The following is a 19,232-nucleotide window of genomic DNA, read 5'->3' as shown; positions in this document are numbered from 1 at the left end:
AAGTTTTCCATTTATTCATCCTCATGATATGCAACCAAATGCACACGACTTTTGTTAATATATGGAGCAATAAGGGAGTTTTTTTGGCAGGACATTAATGTTTAACTTTTCCACAGCGAATAAGCTTTAAAAAAAGCATCATGAAAGTTGTTTGTTTTTAGTAAACTTGAATTGCTGTTTTTTTTGAGAAACTTTTTTTTTCTGGTCTCTTCACATAAATTTAGCACCAAAGTACAGAAGACAAACCACTGCGTCTCTCTAGGCAAAGAGACAACAAACCTATTCTGTAGTACTCTACTGCTGAAAAAGAAGAGGCATACATATCTTTACAGTTCGCAAGCTGCACAAACATGCAATGACCATCTGGTGCATCTCCCAGGAAAAGCCTTTCAAACAGTCACCCTGGATACCCATAAATGCTGAATCAATGTTTCACCGTGAATGATTCAAGTTCAATGAATTTTCTGGCTTGATGTGTATGTTCTCGCACTCTTGAGAAGTGGAGCCAAGCCCAACACAGGAAAGCCCAATATCACAAATCATGATACGCTCACTTTAGGGCTGGGTCAACCCAACCTGTCTTTTTTTTTTCTTCTTCTAATATTTTGGTGGCAGAATTTGGTAGTGCTTCTTTGAGATGACAATGGGCTGTTTTTATTAAAAAAAGCAGTGATCTGATGTTTGAAGTGGTGGTATGGGTGGCATGGGGATTTTATTTAGAAACAACAACTTTGCATTTACCATGCTGATAGTGTCACAGTATGGTAAACTCTTTTACAAAAAAAAAAGAACACAAAAAAAAAAATCCCATTTCAAGCAATAATAACTAATATACTAATAACATCAGAGCACCACTTTTGATCCGTTTTTAAAACAGACTATCTGTGCAAACAACCAACTGACCTAATAATAATAGATACAAAATACAAATAATACCTACTGAGAGAGGGTGGTGGATTTGGGTTCAGGACAAGCAATCAAACCAAGTGTTACTTTCTGTTCTGCTTGCTGGAAGAAGACTGAGGAATGTAACTGCGCCTCTAAAGGCTGTATGTTGGCATAGCAGCCTAGAAAATCTCAGCTGAACAATGTAAGTCCTGAGCCTGGGGTTCACTCAAGCACACAATGGACTCTTTGTCTGCATTCTTGCAGCTCGCTGGGATGCTTTGTACACTATGCCAACTCACTGGGGCCTGCGTGAGCATCCGGTACTGTGCGCTCGGACTACGGCTAAACCGGCTTTCCCAACTTGGAGCAAAGCAGTTGGGTGAGATGCTTGTGTGTCAGCACTCTTTGGTTTATTCATGGAGATGCTAGCATGTATGTAGCTGTCCATAACCTACTATTTTGTGTACTGTCAGACTAAAGACAAATGGGTTTGTTTAGATTTTAGATGATCTGAAATTGAGAAATTGAAGAAATTGAAACTTGTAACTCAGCGTCCATGAAGTGGCCCCATCGTCTCTAGTAGTAACATTTATCACTTGCTTAAATCTAACCATGTTAAATATTTTACTATATCTTTGGTCATGTGTCAGGGTAAAACTAGACTGTGGCTCATTGGTTTGTCAAGATGCAGAACTATGAAATCAGGCACAGTTGAAGTCAAGTGGTTGAGCTGTTGCTGAGTTATCATGGTTAAGACAGAATAGCTCTTCTTGCAGTTTAGAAATTGGGATTTTGTGAATTCAAGTGCTGAGGGTATTTAATTTATATCCCATAGATGGTTTGGATGGAGTGTTTAGATTTAAACAGAACATTTAAAGGGGTCATGAACTGGCTTTTAATTTTTTTTATATGCTATTGTCTGAGATCAACTTGTGACGTTCGCGTGGTTTTTACATTCAAAAACATCATAATGAATAAGTAATAGAGGCTCAAAACCAGGGTAGAAAATAGCCTCTCTCATGGAACGCTCGGTTTTTATGGGCGTGCCGCACTGAAGACTGCTATGATTGATAAGCTCAGGGGCGTAAATCGCGGGGGGGACGGGGGGGACCGGACCCCCCCAATCTGAGGGCTGTCCCCCCCTAAAAACCATGCTGCGTATTGTAAATAATATAACAATATATACTTAAAATAAATGTGTATGTAGTAAAACAATACAAACGCAAACGGGACAAAAAAATGCATTTTAAGTTTAGAAACATTTTGAGTCCCCCCTCCCCCCTTGCCCCACAGTGGTTTGATCCACCGCGCACCTCAACTAACCTAGCGTTTCCCATAGACCGTAAAAAACTACCACAAGTTTGGGGAGAGAACAAAGCTCTTCAGACAGCAGTTGTGAAACTCCAGTAAGCCTTTAAGGCTATTTTATTCACTTTAAACATCAGATGAAGTGATTATATTCTCTTTAATACAGATTAGGCAAAACACTGTTAACATCACTTGCCCACCGTGGCACCGTCGTTTTCATTTTTATAGTAATAAAATAATTTAGTTCAGTTAGAGAACAGACACAAAAATTAAAAACTGAACGTGTCTGCTCAATACAGCACGAGCCGAACGGGCAAACAGCTGACAGACAAGATGATCGAAGATTTGGTTTCAAAGCGAAATGTAAAAGCGCCTATTTAAGGGAGGCCTTTACAAGTGTCCTTGTAGTTTTGTTGCTGTGTTGTTCCTTACGAATAATAGGCTAATGAACCCGAAATTCAAGCAACCCGCCCCCAAATTCTAAAAAGTGGCGCTAATTCTAAACCGAAAGTATATGCGCACGGCCGTTCTGTCAGATCTGTGTAGGGTTTTGCTCAATATGAATCTGAATATCATAGTATAAAATACTATGTGGAGGACGCAAGATAATTTTATAATTATAATATGACTGCGTGGTGAACCTTAATTGTGTACCTTGATTGCAATGTAAGTCGCTTTGGATAAAAGCGTTTGCCAAAATGCATAAATGTATTTAAACAACTATCGCTTTGTGTTGTTGCTGTTCAGATAAAATTACAGAGTAAAGAAAAAACGGACATTAGATAATTTTTCAGTACACCAAAAAGCCAAATAAGTAGGATGCACGAAATGGTTTTTTTTTTTTTTGGTATACATATCCTTACAAGTACGATTTTGGCTGTATTATTTGTGTCCCCTTCAAAAATTGCTCTTGAGAAATTTCATGTTTATTGTCCCCCCCAGCTATAAGATGAAATTTACGCCCCTGGATAAGCTTTGCATATTATAATGAACTTCAGCTCCCCCGTCAGTACATGTGGGAATTGTTTTGAAAGCGTGTGGGAAAACGGCAAAAGGAAGGACAAAATGTTTTTATCAAACAAACGCAATGATTTATCTCTCATCCACCCGCGATTGATTGGAATGTTATTTTTTATTATTACTTGGCCCACCCGATCAGTGGATATAACCGCGAGCCGTGCATCACTAACACGCGCGCACGCACGCACGCGCACACACGCACAAGCCTCATTGCTGCGTCAGACAAATCAGCATAATCAAAACTTCTGCGATTTGAATTTTTTCCTTCAAATAGCAAGTCAAGAGAGTGAACAACACGCATCAAGAAAGGAATGTTATTTTACTTTTAAGAGAGCCCGATCATATGTTTTGGTAGCCCGTCTGGAAAACTTCCAAAAACTTGGATGTTCGATCCGGTTTAGCTCTATGTAGGCCTTTGTTATTTATCTAAAACATGTCAGGCACGAGTCGGTGGGCGGGGCTACAGAATCAGGTGTTATTCTTCTTCTGTTGTGGCGGCGTTTCACCACACTCTGACGTCACATCTAGACACATTCTGAGATCTCTCGTTTGCTGGGCCCGGTGTCAATAAGACAGGGTTCCTACGGGGTTTGGAAAAGTATGGAATTTGATTTGAGTTTTTTTTGAGTATGGAAAAAATAAATCAGAGTATGGAAAAATATTTATGTTTCCAGACTATTGTCCCTATTTCATTTTCTAAATATAAAATTAATTTCTAAATGTATATAATAAATATATACACAATCGTTTTTTTCAATGAATGAAAAACTTGTAGTCTATATGGCAGTAAAGGTCAGACCTGTGTGTTCCTTCCTTTTCACAGTTCAACAGTGGTTAACACAGCACTTTGTAGTTTGAGAAAGCAAGTTGTGTTTGAGGATAAAACAGAGTCGATAGTGGAGTCCTTAAAGGAATAGTATACCCAAAATGAAAATTTGTCATTTATTCACCCCCAAGTCTTTCAAAACCATAACTTTATTATATTAATATTTTTTATATTTTAAATTTGAGAGATTTTAGTCCCTTTTATTAAAGGATTAGTTCACCCCAAAATGAAAATGTCCTAATCATTTACTCACCTCAATGCCATCCAATATATCCATGCATTACTTTCTTTAGTGAAAGATAAATTAAGTTTTTGAGTTGGTTGCCATTTTGGATGCATTGGGGTCAGTAAATGATTAGGACATTTTCATTTTAAGGTGAACTAATCCTTTAAATATCTTCATGTGTCCAATATTTCCAAGATTATCAAAATTCTTATTAGTTTAGAATGACATGAGGGTAAGTATATTATGATAGAAATTTCATTTTTGGGTAAATTAATAACCCTTTAAAAAAATTGTGACTGATTTAGCATTTTGATCGTTAAGGTCACAAAAGGCAATATTTTAATATAGGATTTCTAAATATTAGATAGCCTACATAGAGGTTTTGACTCAGAGTGTAACATACTTGTCGGTGCCGATGGCATTGTGGGTAAGTGCGTCGCTATGTAGTGCTGTTGTGTTTCGGGAGACCCGAGTTCGAGTCCTGCCTCATGGAATTTTCCCAATCCCGCCCCCCTCTCTCTCCCACCTTACTTCCTGTCTAGCTACTTTCCTATCCTAATAAAAGGCAAAAACGCCAATACTAAATCTTTATAATGTAACACTTGTTAGCAGTTGAATTTGACATCAATTTATCAGAACAAGTTAAATATGGTCGGAAAAATCTGTAGGCCAAGTCTGGAAATTCGAGTCTGGAAAAGTCTGGAATTTTGAAATGAAAATTGTGTAGGAACCCTGATAAGAGCTTTTCTTTGACTAAACAAGGAAGTTTTCAGCTCCGAAACTTACAGGATATTCTTATATTACCTTGACCTTTTATATATCAAAAGCTCAAGGGAAAGTTGATTTCCCAATTCATGACCTCTTTAAACTGACTCAAGAATCTAAAGGTTTTGGTTTTGTTGTTTGTTTTTAACAAAGAAACAGGCAATAGAACTGAAACTACAGCCAAGTTAGCTTGGCCAGAACTTATCTACTGACCTGCTCTCAGTGTTCTTGTGAGTCTGTACATTCAGTTCCAATATACATATTTAAATTATAAACAAAAAAGAAACTTGCATAATTACTTCATATTGCATAATATTAGTTTAAATGCTACGCCTGAAAGCCACTATTGACTGTTAGGATTTAAATCATCTGCTCTCTCTCTCTCTCTCTCTTCAGAAAAAAGCCAAAGGTGCAGAGCTGTTCGAACAGATCATGTATCACCTGGATGTTGTCGAGAAAGATTACTTTGGCCTGCGCTTCATGGATTCAGCCCAAGTCCCGGTAAGTGTGAAAGGATTTCTAGAAAGTGGATGTGCTTTGATTTGTTATGTCGGCTGATTTGATCATTACTTTACTGTTTATTACTGTAAAGCTACTTTGAAACAATCTATTTTGTATAAAGAGTTTTATTAAATATAGCTGCAAGTAGCAATGATCAGGCCCAAGCTTTGGTGTCACCGTCACCCCCACCCAGTGAGCTTTAGAGAAACTTTGCACGCTAGGCAATATGCATTTAAAGTGGGTAAATATAAAATGACTGTCAAAGTCACTTGAATGTGTCAAATTTACTGCAGCCAGTTGGTGCCACTATGACTGCTAACTAGAATGGCCGCATCCATGAGATTTAAATTGCATTACGTTTCATTTAATTAAACGTCATCATTGAACTTAGGTCTAATCCTGGCTTAAATCCTGTGAAACCAGGCCTAAAACTGCCAGTAGATGGCAGTAAATGTCTAAATGAATAAGTAATTGAGTCATTCATTCAGTCAATTTTAGGGATCGACCGATATGGATTTTTTAGTGCTGATACCGTTTTTTTTTTTTTTTTCATCAGCCTTAGCCGATGACCGATACGGGCTGCCGATTTTCTTGAGCCGATATTTGGAGCCGATACTGCTTTTGCTCCCTCAATTTACATCATAAAAATGACATGATGCTCTTGATGATAACAATTTTACAAGTCTCAATTTAAAAAAAGGAACATTTATTGAACTGAAAAAAAAAACAATATTTAACAAATAGTAAAAACAGGTGAGGTAGAATAAGGAAAAAAAAAGAGTTCAGTGGTGAAAATAAATATTTAAGCATAAATAAAATAATGACACTATTGCACACAGTATCAACAAGCAAACAGCATAATAAAGTGCACACTGACTGTACTATACTTAATTTTAAAACTATTTACAACCTAGTCATTTAATGCTTAGGTGCACTTAACTTAATCTCTTGTAGAGCAACACCAGCGGTAATTCGGAAAAAATCTCCCAATGCTCCACGTGAAACTTCGGTCTTCCGACCTTTTACCATTGTGTCAATTCTCAATTGATCTGTATGTCAATATGTGGCGGCCGGTGTTGATTCTGTGGCGACTTAGTCTATGTGTGGGAAACACTGGAGAGACACACACGCACGCGCGTCTAAATCTCAGCCAGGTGGTCGCTGAATAAAACTCCCACAAATACCACTGTACGTCGGCATTACTTAAAGGGTTAGTTCACCCAAAAATGAAAATTCTGTCATTAATTACTCACCCTCATGTCGTTCGACACCCGTAAGACCTCCGTTCATATTCGGAACACAAATGAAGATATTTTAGTTGAAAGCTGATGGCTGAGAAAGGCTTCAGATAGGTCTCCATTGGCATTCAGTACACTTACACTCCCAAGACCCATAAAAGGCACTTAAAACGTCGTTACAAAGTCCATCTCACCACAGTGGCTCTACAATAATTTTACGATGCGACGACAATAGTTTTTGTGCGCAAAAAAAAATCAAAATAACACCTTTATCCAACTTGTTATTGTCTTCCGTGTAGGCATCCACGACGCATGCGCGAGAATATGACGTAGCGCCAGAGTTCGGGAATCCATGAAATGCACACTTTAGCCTGATTTTGAGAACTACGCCGAGACCTAAAGCATGATCAATGTAGAATTCAACACCTTAGATACGCGCGTCTTCCTCTGCTTGTAAACAAATCGCTTCTGGGTCATGTGTCCGAACGCCGGATCTGGGCGTTCACATTAAGTGAAGTTACGTTTTTTTGATTTCCTCTCTGTGTCTGCCATGATTTCGCAATTGATGAATATTAACTTGTGGGCGTTTCACGGACTATTTATGGGCAACAATGGGCGTGACATGTAGCCGCAAAAGCTGCGCTACATTTAGAATTGATTGTGATTTTATTAAGTTTTATAAATCCGAATATTTCTGTGCGTACGCACGTCCTATGTTTCAACCGTACGCCACTTCTGACGCAAATTCTACGCAAAGTTTTATTTTGACATATTTTTGACCATTCAAGCGCAATAATCCATGAAAAAGAACTGAATTTGTGATTGCATGCTGTCTGAAATGCAGCTTTTTGCGAGCTCGCTTCAGGTCTGAGCCTGGCAGCGCGAGTAGCGATTTGTGCTCTTTTTCTATGCTTATTTATCTTAATTATTCTTTTAAACATCACACATTTCCCACGCCTATTTTCTCATGCACTGCACAGATAGGCTATATTTTAGTGCCTGCATGGAGTGGAAGCAGAGCCCTGCACACACGTACCGCTGTCACACATTGACGCAAATGATGAAATATGGCTCTTATTAGAATGTTGTCATTCTTAAAGTACCTGTACTGATAAAATGTGGAACCGCACCGTTTTTAAAAGCACGGTATCGCGAGTACTGGTATATCGTGCAACACTACTCTTAGGATCATCAAGACTGAACATGCTGCCTGATATTGTATGGCAGTCCTCATGACTGGGTGCTCTTCATGATTTTGTTTGAGTCAAACACAACTCCCACAATTCCTGACAGTTTTGGATGCTGTTTTTATTGCCGTTCCTAGCTAAGTTGTACCAGGCATGTTCTAGATTTGGTGCATTCCCTGCTTACATTGTAGATGCAAGTGTTGTTACTGCACAATCACTGAAAATCAGGAGCTTTTCCTTAATCACATTTGTTAAACATTGTCATTTTATGCAGTTCCATTTACTTTAACTATTCTGATGGTTTCTTAGTTTTGCTGAATAAATAGTCCATTTATTTACTTCTGTTCAACTGAATAAAAATAACTTTAGGATACACGTTCTAATAAACTTTCATTATTGACACTTCTGTAACTTTAACCGTGATAAATCTGCTAAAGAGCAGCAGACAGCTCAGGCTAGTGCAGAGTCTTGCATAGAATGGGAAAAGGGAGGGAAGAGCGTGTGAGGAATGTGTGGGAGAGATTGAGACACTATATTCTTCCATCAGCATGAGTGCTCCCTCCCTCCCTCCCTCCCTCCACATTATTCATGCATCACCCCGTTATAGCAGCCCAGCGCAATAGACAGGACAGAATTTTCTAGTTTCTTCAGACCGCAGTATGAAACACCTTTTGCCCAGCCAAAGTGGCTGATGAATATTTTGTATTTTTTGTTGTTAAATGTTAGTAATGTCTTGAATAAACACATCAAAATGACTACCATAATACTGATGTTTTTATATGCAAAAAATTAGCTTTTTTAAATGTATTTAATTTATTTTTACATTTTACAGCATTGGCTTGATGTCACCAAAAGCATCAAAAAACAAGTCAAAAGTAAGTAAAATGTTGTTTTCCTACTACCGACCTCACTTTTTGTGAAATGTTTTGGACAGTTTTGATTAAATCAGCAACATTGTGATGGGTGCTTTAGTGATTAAAATGATAGAGGCCTGATACACTTGAACACTCATAGAGAATCATCCATGGCTATTATTCACTCAGAAACTGTTTCAAAACCTTGTATCTAGGTAGGAAGCTCACAAGGTTTTTAGTTAGTCTTCCTGAGTACTCTCAGGAATAACTGTTTGTATAAGGTTAATGCTTAACTGTGTATGTGAAGGGCAGGTAATAATGAACCATGAAATGGAAATTCTCTGTATCTCATCACTTGCATGACATTCTTCCTGAAATTCCAGTTCCAGTCTGCAATCTTTATCAATAAAACCTTTTTTACTACAACAAGCTGTGCACTACAAACTCAAACATCTCTAGTAAGCCATTTTGCATTGTTTGACGTGTCTATTATGTTCTATGCCTTATGCCTTGTTTCAGTTGGACCACCATATTGCCTCCATATGAGAGTAAAGTTCTACTCCTCAGAGCCCAACAACTTGCACGAAGAGCTAACAAGGTTTGTCACCTGTTTATACTATGAACTAACTAAATATTGACTCAATTGTTTTACTCACTTCTTTCGTCTTCATGATCTCTTGTAGATATCTTTTTGTACTACAGTTAAAGCAGGACATTCTCAGTGGAAAGTAAGTGAAGTTGTTTTGAATTATGTTCTAAATGTCTAATTATTATTACTATTATTTAATTTTTTTTGTTTTTTGAGCAATTGGATGTCTGTATTAACACATTTCCATTCTTAAACAAACAGTGGCCCCAAAATAAACTGCATATATTGTTTTTTTGCTTTGTTTTTTATTTTATTTAGCTTTTTTGCCACTGGTTTTAGAATTTATACAGTCAGTATTAAGGGCATTGCAGCAAAAACATTTTACAGAATCTGTGATAAATTTCTCACTGTAACAAAAGTTTGATTTTGTTTTTTAAATTTTTTTTTTAACTTTTAGTAAATATGCTGTGATCATCTTGTTTAATCTAGGTTAGAGTGCCCATTTGACACAACAGTGGAGTTGGCTGCGTATGCTTTACAGGGTAAGTCAAATAACTTTTAGTTTTTTTTTAATCAGTTCAGAAATACTGGGATTTACACCACTGTTCAAAAGTGTGGGGTTGGTCAAATACATTTTTTTATGTTTTTGAAAGTCTCTTATGCTAACCAAGGCTGCATTTATTTGATTAAAAATAAAGGAAAATTCAGTATTCTGAAATATTATTGGAAGCGTTTTCTATTTTAAAATATTTTAAAGTGTAATTTATTTGTGAGATTTCAGCATCATTACTCCAGTCTTCAGTATCACTTTATCCTTCAGAAATCATTCTAATATGTCATATCTAATACCGAAAACAATTTTCCTGCTTAATATTTTAAAATCAAACATGGATTTTAGTCTGGGACTAGGCTAAAGCCTTGTATGCGAAACCGGGGGGAAATGTGTCATTGCTGAATAAGTTTTAATTTCTTTCAAACTTTTGAATATTACAGTATTTTACACATTCTTTTCATTTCAAGTGGTCATTTGACGAGATCAATTTCCCAGCTTGTTGTGAACTTTAAACATTTTAGGTCACAGAGAAAGAGAGGGTGTGACAATGGTTTTGAAAAATTTCTCTTTCATTCTCAAAAGTAAATGATGGCTCATTAGTGTGGGTCTGAATGAAAGGGCTCCTAATCCTCTCTCTTCCTACTGTGCTCTGATCTTCTACACAAGAAGTGCACTCCGCTGGCATTTAGCAATTTTTATTTTTTATTTTTTATTAGTGCTGTTAGTGCTTATCTCAAGCTTTGAGGGTCATGTGTTTTATCTGTTGGAGAGAATGATTTGTCCTGGTTCTCTCTAATCATGATATCTTCATGATTTCATCACCATAGCTGCTGTGGAACAACTTGAACTGAGTTGTAACATGACAACATAAGCCGCAACCAGTTGCAATTCTTTTCTTCAAAAACTGGTACAGATCAGGCCATTATGGAGCATTCAGTCCTAATAACTCATTTATATATTTATATATATATATAATATGTATATATATGTGTGTGTAATAAAAAAAAAGCAGCTAAATGCTATAAACTTTGTTGCTGATCTGTAGCATTTTTACCTTTCAGCTGAACTTGGGGATTGTGACCCTGCTGAGCACGGACTTGACCTGGTGTCAGAATTCCGCTTCATCTCAAACCAGACGGAAAATATGGAATTAGACATCTATAATGCCTGGAAGGAGTGCAGGTATAAATGAGAGGGCTCATTCTATAAAAACATGCCTCCTAGTTGCACATGATGGTTCCTTTTATGTCGGTGCTTAGAGAGGAAATCTAAATGTAAAGCAGGTGGATGAATGTCAATGTGTAGGTCATCACCTCTGACTCTCCCTGGATCTCACCTGTCTACTCAACCAAAGCACTACTGTTCACCCTGAACACTTCATATGTGATTTATGACCCGTCACTGTAACCTCGACAAGCTGTAATCAACAGCAGATGTGCAGTAACTTGGGTTGTTTCATTTTCTTTACATTTTGTTTTACCCTGTTCGTTTGCTGTTCGCAGGGGCCAGACGCCAGCACAAGCTGAGATAAACTACCTGAATAAGGCCAAATGGCTGGAGATGTATGGGGTGGACATGCATATGGTCAAGGTATGCATTTAAAGCATGCAAGAGTTTAAAATCAGGACCTTGAGGGGGACTCTTCAATCCAGATATATCTAGAAACTTATCTGTTATTTGTTTCCTCCTCCTCCAGGCACGAGACGGAAATGAATACAGCCTGGGTCTGACCCCCACTGGAGTGCTCGTGTTTGAGGGGGAAACTAAGATTGGCCTGTTCTTTTGGTATGCGCTCCCTCACCAGCTCTTTATAGCTACTGTGTGTAATTTCTTCACCACAGCACCAAAGGGGATTTTTACATTTCAGAAATAGTTGAGTGGTTTTAACATGTAAAAAAATCTCAGATCCATGTGGGTCCTAAATTCAGTTTTATAAAATTAAAGGTCATAAAAAGTCTTAAATAGGGATGCTCCGATCAGGATTTTTGCTGCCGATACCGAGTACCGATTTCTTGTCATGGTGATCGGCCGATACCGATCCCGATTCCAATGCTTCACTGATTTGTAAGCTTTTTTTTTTTTTTTTTTTTAGATTAAGAAAAACAAAAACTATAGAATATGCCTTTATTATATATTTTTTCATTTTTATGGTAATTATGTATTGTAATGTAACTATTGTTTTAACAGGGTACTAAATAATCATAAAAATTATTCATTATACTGTGAACTAGGGATGCAACAATACAGTTAGTCCACGGTTCAATACATACCTCGGTTTTTAACCACGGTTTTCGGTTCGGTTCGGTTTTTTGCTATTCTATTCTTAGGCGACAGGAACAGCAAGAGGTTAAGGAGAAAAAATACTATTTTTTATTGCAATACTCTTTCTTTATTTTACTTGAAAGAATTGAAAACCTTACTTAAACTTTAAACTTTACTTAAAAAAAACCTTGTAAACATTCCTAGTGTATTGTATAATATAAAATAAATATATATATAAAGATTTACACTGGCAGCTCAGAGTATGAAATTGAATGAATAATTGTAAAAATAAAACACTACATAGACTTCACTATAAAATATACATTGATTCTTATTAAAGCTACTGTATTAGTTTTTCAGTCAAGAGCAGTGAGTGATTTTCTCTTTGTCTTTTGTTGTTGTATTAACATTAAAGGGATAGTTCGTTCAAAAATGAAAATTCTGTCATCGAGAAATTAATACAGGTTTAGAACAATATTAGAGTGAGTAAATAATGACATAATTTTAGAGGTGAACTGTCCCTTTAAGGACAGCGTGTTCACTAGGCTGCTGCTGTCAATGTAAGACCTCCGTGCATCTAATATACGACAGACACACGCGATTTTACTTTCACTTTAGACATATCCAACTGTGTTTATGTTAACCTTGTGTGTATTTGACAGTATTAGCGCAGTAAGACGACTACTTAGTTCAGTAATCACGTGTTTGACAGGCGTTTAATGTGCGCTCTCGGAAAAGCGCATGTTAAAACCGCGCACGCGAATGAACCGGCAAGGCTTTAAAACGCATGCAAATAATGAACTTTCGTGATTGTGAATAACTACAGTGTTCCGTGAGTATAACTCTACCACTAACGTGCGATGTCAATGTATGTCGCGTTGTTCAGTATTGGGATGGAGGAAAATGATAGAATTTGCAGAAAAATAATTAATTCAATGCAAAACCGCAATTCACAAGCGCGTATTGAACCGTGAAGGCCGTACCGAACGGTTCAATATTATATTGAGAATTGTGGCATCCCTACTGTGAACATTTTAATATGCCTTTAAAATGGGGTTTCTGCATAACACTATGCAGGACACTTAATAATAGATGTCCTAAAAACAATGTTGAAATTGAAGGCTATAAACAAATACAGTGCATGTAATGTAGGCATGTATTAATAATTGTTTTTTAATTCACTGAACTAAAAATGAAAATAAAAACAAAAGCATATTAGCCTATATTTGATTACCCAATTATAATGGTCACTTTCATAAAAATATACATACATGTAGGTTTAAAATTCTACATATGGCACAATTATTGTCCACCAAACAAATAGTTTAGAAATATGTATATTTTAATCAGAATTATGGCGTTATATTGCGCTCCGTCTGTTTGGCGCGGATGCGCACGGCGGCGCTCGCGGAAGTCTGAATTTTAGCGGAGAAGTACATGCAGAAGGCTCGTCGTCTCCTGACAGCAAAATGGACATATTTGCATGACTTTCTAACATTTACAGATGGAGAATATCCCTGTGTAATGTAAGTTGTGCACTGAGGAAAGCACCACATCTCAAACGCATTAAACACCGCGAGTATTGATCTGTCTGTCAGCACAAGTATCTCTGAGCGTCTGACAGGGCGAGCTGCTTTAAACTATACGTGTTAACAATACCTTACCAGTTATTTTAAAGCCCTTAATATAAAGCATGCGTCATGTCGAGGACAAATTGTATCATGCACTTTCCCTGCATCAGCTCACTTTGCGTACTCCGCTATTTTTCAGATGCGTTCGTATCAAACTACTGTATATCGATACATCCTAACGGCGTTCGCCCATTAGGACCGACTGACCCGTGTTCAACTGCTGTTCACATGGAACCCTTCTCCACTTCTAGTTTGAATATTTGCTACTGCCTACCCCACGGGTCATGTACGCCCTCACGCGATGACGTCATCAAATTGCGGTTCGTGAGATCGGCCAAGTTAGTGAGTACCGATCGAGTTATAAAAGATGATTATCGGCCGATGCCGATCGATCGGAGCATCCCTAGTCTTAAATATCTTACATGATATAAGAAGGGTCTTCATTTAAGAGGTCTTAAAATTAGAGATGGAAAAGTAGTGATCGCAAAATTGCTTAATGTGATCATCCTCATCTGTTTGAATAAGCAGCTGGAAGTAGTAAAGAATAGACATTTCAAAATAAGAGTCCAGTGTTTCTGGGGCTTGTGCCCCAGCCAGTTTATTAAGTAAAAGTTTCTGAGATACATGATTCACGAACGGACATACAGTATTTTAGTTCTTCAGGTAATTTTTTTTTAAAACTCCTTTTAACCACAAGTTTAGTAACACTTTAATTATTTGTCCTCTGTAACCATTCTGTCATACTTAAAGGTCCCATGGCATGAAATTTTCATTTTATGAGGTTTTTCAACATTAATATGAGTTCCCCTAGCCTGAATATTGTCCCCAAGTGGATAGAAATGTTGATCGGTGTAAACCCGAGTTCTGGCTGTCTCTCTCTGCCTTTGAGAAAATGACAGGCCAGACGAGCCAATCCTGAAGTCTCCTGGTTTGACGTCCAAGCAGGAACGGTTACCTCCCTTTCCTCCGCCCAGAGAATCTGGCACGCCCATGCAAACGCTCGAGAGATCATGGCTTGTGAACGAGTGAACGCTGGCAGTTTCTCAGTGTTTGGATGTACAAATGAAAACAGAAGTCTTTTTTCAGTTCCTTCTGATCTGTGATCAGTGATTTCTGATGTGTAGCTAATTATTTATTATTCGTGCACACAATGCGGCTTCTCTCTCTCCAGACAGAACGGTGTTTTCTATCTTGTGAGTCAGTGTTTTTGTACGTCCTCGTCGCGTCTATCGGTTCTAAAATGTGCATACACTCATGAGTTTCTGCTCTATCGGCCTCACACACGCCGAAGCTCGGGCTGCACTGGCCGGTGGCCTTCAACATCCCCGACCCCCAGTACTGCATCTGGCCCACAGCGGAGGCACCAAACGCGGCGTGAGATTAAGCAGAAGGGGGGTAAGCGTGAGCATATTCGGGCTAACCAGCCTAGCCCCACAATAAACTGGATTACATTCGATTACTGCTGTTGTGTCTTTGTTTGCGCTGTGTACTCAACGCGCGTCACTGACGCTTTTATTTTATTTTAAAAATAATGCTATTATCAACACTTACTTTTAACTCGTTCATCTCGACAGCTGTAATGGTACTTTGCATGTGTTACAAAGTTGGTAATAATGATGAAGACGGACTCGGTGTGACTGGGACTCGTGTTTATTCAGAACTCTCAGATACAAACACAATAAACTTGCGCTGACTGACAGCGCTCTCATAACTCAGTAGTTACTATAAATAACTTTGTTAGCAATCGCTGAGCTCCGTCTCTGGTACATTAGTGATGTCCGGTTCGCGAACGATCTTTCTTTTGAACCAGTTCTTTTTAGTGAACCGATTCAGTTCACCAAATCGGACTGAATCGTTCTAAACGGTTCGCGTCTCCAGTCAGCGCTGATCCATAATTTACTAAAGTTACAAACTTTCTGACATGAGTGACAGTCCCTCCGACTACAAAAAGACTAATAACCTGAAGTATAAGCTGTAACTACAACAGTTCAGACATGCTGAGAACTGATGTGAAGTGAATTCAGGTCCATCCGTCTCTCTGGCAGCAGCTCGTGCCTGCTCGTGCCTCGTAGACCTCGTTAAACCACGCCCCCTCCGCTCATTTAAAATGCAAAGATGTCAGCCAATCACAACAGTGGGCGTTTTTACTGAAGTCTCACAGCAGACACGCCTCTTGAAGCAGGGCATTCAGCCACAGGGCAAACAGCAGTATTGAAAAAATGCCTTTTATTTCTAAATTATGACATTTTATGATGTAAAAGTCATACTAACAATATAAGTACACCTCAGGAAACATTATAAAATAATAGAAAAATGCCATGCCATGGGACCTTTAAGTAATGTAGTGACATTGGTCATTTTATCTAAAGCAAACCTGTTGTCTGCACAGGCCCAAGATCACACGTTTGGACTTTAAGAAGAGCAAACTCACCCTGGTGGTAGTGGAGGATGACGAACAGGTAATGCAGGAGACAGAAGAGGTAAAGAAACATCTCACACACACAGACACGCACACACATACAGTTTACAAATCATTTGCTTGTGAGGGGTGATTGAAAATAGTGACTTGAGTCACTCCTAGCCTGAGTGTGGTTTATAGCTGGTATTAACAAGTATCTGAAATCTCCTGTGACCACTTCTGACTGTTTGTGATCAAGCGGTTGTTTTGTTCACACATAATTAGCAAGCAAGCAAGCAAAATCAATTAGTAGGTGTGTCAGTTTTCTTCGGCATTGCAAATTAGTACCCATTTATGTTTAATAAATGCAATAACATACGTCTGCAATATATGCAATAACACAATTGTTCTGCGATCAACTTACAATGCTTTTGGGAAACGCAGCCCAGCTGTGTGTGAGGATTTGTGTGTGTTCTTGCTGAGACTGTTGGCATCTCTCCAGCACAAGTTAATAAACGACTCCCTTCAGGCATGCCTGGCATCTGAAGCACTTCACACTTTATAAAGCACTGGAGCTGTGAATATGAGTACAGAACTGCCCATCACTCTCTTAAGTTTGAACATATACAATAACAATGTCAGTCATGACACATGATGGTGTCAGACAGCATCCAAAGATGTATTTTGATGGGGGTTTGGTGCATTGCAGTATGGGTTTCTGTTGACTCTGGTAGTCTATTGTAATTAGTTCCAGCATTAATTCATCCAGTTGATTGTGACCAATAATAAAATGATAGAAAGGTATCCCCATAGGATGCAATTACTAGTCTTTGTCCTGTATGAGATTGTACCAGGTCTCCTTGAGTTGTTTGTCATTAATTGCCACATAGCGAGGCCCCCAGACTCCAATACTCTTTTGAAGATTAACTGATAAAAGCCTCAGAAAGACTTTGATTTGCTTGAATAGAGCTGATGGAAATTAGATTGAACAACTGGTATTTGCTGGATGTGTTTTTTTTTTTTTTTTTTTTTTTTTTTTCTGCTATCAGTCGTAAAGACAGCAAATTAATTAAATACATGTGCTTAGTGTTACAGAGTGAATCCCTGTGTTGTTCATTTACATGCGTTCAGCTCAGTGTCTTGTAGTTGCTCGTTTTTGAGGTGAACCGCTTAAAACGTATTCGGAAACGCAACATGCGCTAACCATCTCCCCGCACTTGTAATGAAAAGCGCTTACAAAAACTGTTGTCAATGAAAGAAAAGCTTTAAGGTCCCCATGTTTAAACCCCCCCCCCCCCCCCAAAAAAAAACAAATATATATATATATTTTGAAAATTAAGAAATAGTCATAAATATTGTAATTTTATAGTTGTAATTTATTTTATATTCATATTGATATATAATTGAAAATGTTTGTGCCAAATTGTGGAGCCTTCCAAACAACCACAGCAAACCTGGAGTAAAAAAAAAAAAAGATTTTAAAGAACATATTTCGCAAATCGCAACTGCAGTTTTTATCTTAAAAATCACAATTAGATATTTTCTCTAAGCTGCAGCCCTAATAGCACTCAGGAATAATAGCTTAATGGCTACAGAGCTTTTTGTTTACACTTAAAGATAACTCCGTCTAGCCCAAATAAGCTTCTGTTAATCATGTAACAAAAGAGTCTAGTGATAACCTTTCCTGAAGGTTGTGCCTACATGTTCTCAACATCAGCATGTTCTTGAGTTTACATTTGTTTATGCCTTCATCATTTTTAAACCAGTTATTATGTGTTTCTTTTGTCACACAAACGGATAAATTAATAGTACATTGCTCTTACATTTTGTACTCTGCCGTAGGGGAAGGAGCAAGAGCACACGTTTGTCTTCCGCATGGACCATCCGAAGGCCTGCAAGCATCTGTGGAAGTGTGCCGTAGAGCACCATGCCTTCTTCCGCCTGCGTGGCCCCGTCCAGAAGAGCTCGGCCAGCTCTGGGTTCATCCGAATGGGCTCACGTTTTAGATACAGGTAAGTTTTTCTGAAGTTCATCAATCATTCGTCCATTGTTAGTGTCTGGCAAATAATACAACTTAGAACCACTCACACCAAACTTTAGCAACTGCATGGTAGGGCTGCACAATATATTGGAATATCGCGATATGCATATCTGAATGATTTTAAAAGGTACTACTTCAACTTTGTGAAAAGTGTACATTTTAAGTCGATGCATATAGCAGAGAATAGACTGGGCACACGACTGTTAATTATGTGACTTGCTTGACGTTAAAAAGAGTTATTAAACGCAATAACTTGCGAAAAACAACTCCTTGCAGTCTTGCGCTGTCTGCTGTCAGACACACACAGAAACGTGTGCACAAGCCACCTTTCTGAAAGCGTGTGATCCCTTCAGTTCTGTTTCGTGCTTGTTACACACTCGAACTGTCAAATACACACACAGTTATGTCAAAATGTCTGTATAATTAATTAATGTGAAGACTACTGTTTTTAGTTCTTATTTTTAATAACAAAGATAAATTAAAATAACAAAAAGTATCATCCACTCCTAGTTCAGGTGTCTTTGTTTACCTGGATGTTCTTGATGTTAAGTTTTAGGTTGATATAACTATATACATTACCAAGTCAAAGAGTTTTTGGTATTTAAATATTGTTTGTTTTCATTTATGTTAAAATTATATTGTCAGATTTGTGACATACATTTTTGCTAAAACACTGCTGGTAACTTTGATGCTTTCTTTTCTCCCAAAAAATGTGAAACACATAAATAGTATCATTCTCAGCTTTTAAATATTTTTTTAAAAATAATTTAAATAGATTTTGTACACTTAAAGCAATATCGTATCGCATATTGAATATCGCATTATTGAACAAGGTATTGCATATCGCATTATTCAATATTGCACAGCCTTACTGCATGGCAATGTTTTGGTGTTGACACACTACAAGTATTGTAGTTTGTAATTAATTTTTTGCATGCGCAAGCA

General features: G+C 37.8%; 1 protein-coding gene across 3 annotated transcripts in view; it reads left to right on the top strand.

Moving 5' to 3' along the window:
• The window catches only part of epb41l5 (erythrocyte membrane protein band 4.1 like 5), a 55,485-nt gene that overhangs the window by 14,585 nt on the left and 21,668 nt on the right, over positions 1–19,232 (top strand). For 2 of the 3 annotated variants that reach the window (XM_079821447.1, XM_079821448.1), the window contains exons 3-12: positions 5,430–5,534; positions 8,792–8,834; positions 9,333–9,411; positions 9,497–9,541; positions 9,892–9,944; positions 11,017–11,137; positions 11,458–11,545; positions 11,652–11,740; positions 16,238–16,328; positions 18,089–18,258. In XM_079821447.1, the coding sequence (XP_079677573.1) occupies positions 5,430–5,534; positions 8,792–8,834; positions 9,333–9,411; positions 9,497–9,541; positions 9,892–9,944; positions 11,017–11,137; positions 11,458–11,545; positions 11,652–11,740; positions 16,238–16,328; positions 18,089–18,258 (884 nt within the window). The remainder of the gene's footprint in view (positions 1–5,429; positions 5,535–8,791; positions 8,835–9,332; positions 9,412–9,496; positions 9,542–9,891; positions 9,945–11,016; positions 11,138–11,457; positions 11,546–11,651; positions 11,741–16,237; positions 16,329–18,088; positions 18,259–19,232) is intronic. The other variant, XM_079821449.1, reaches the window with a different exon arrangement.

The sequence above is a fragment of the Gobio gobio genome (assembly GCF_949357685.1).
Source record: "Gobio gobio genome assembly, chromosome: 7".
NCBI classification, from domain to species: domain Eukaryota; kingdom Metazoa; phylum Chordata; class Actinopteri; order Cypriniformes; family Gobionidae; genus Gobio; species Gobio gobio.
This window is presented reverse-complemented; position numbering and strand designations above follow the sequence as displayed.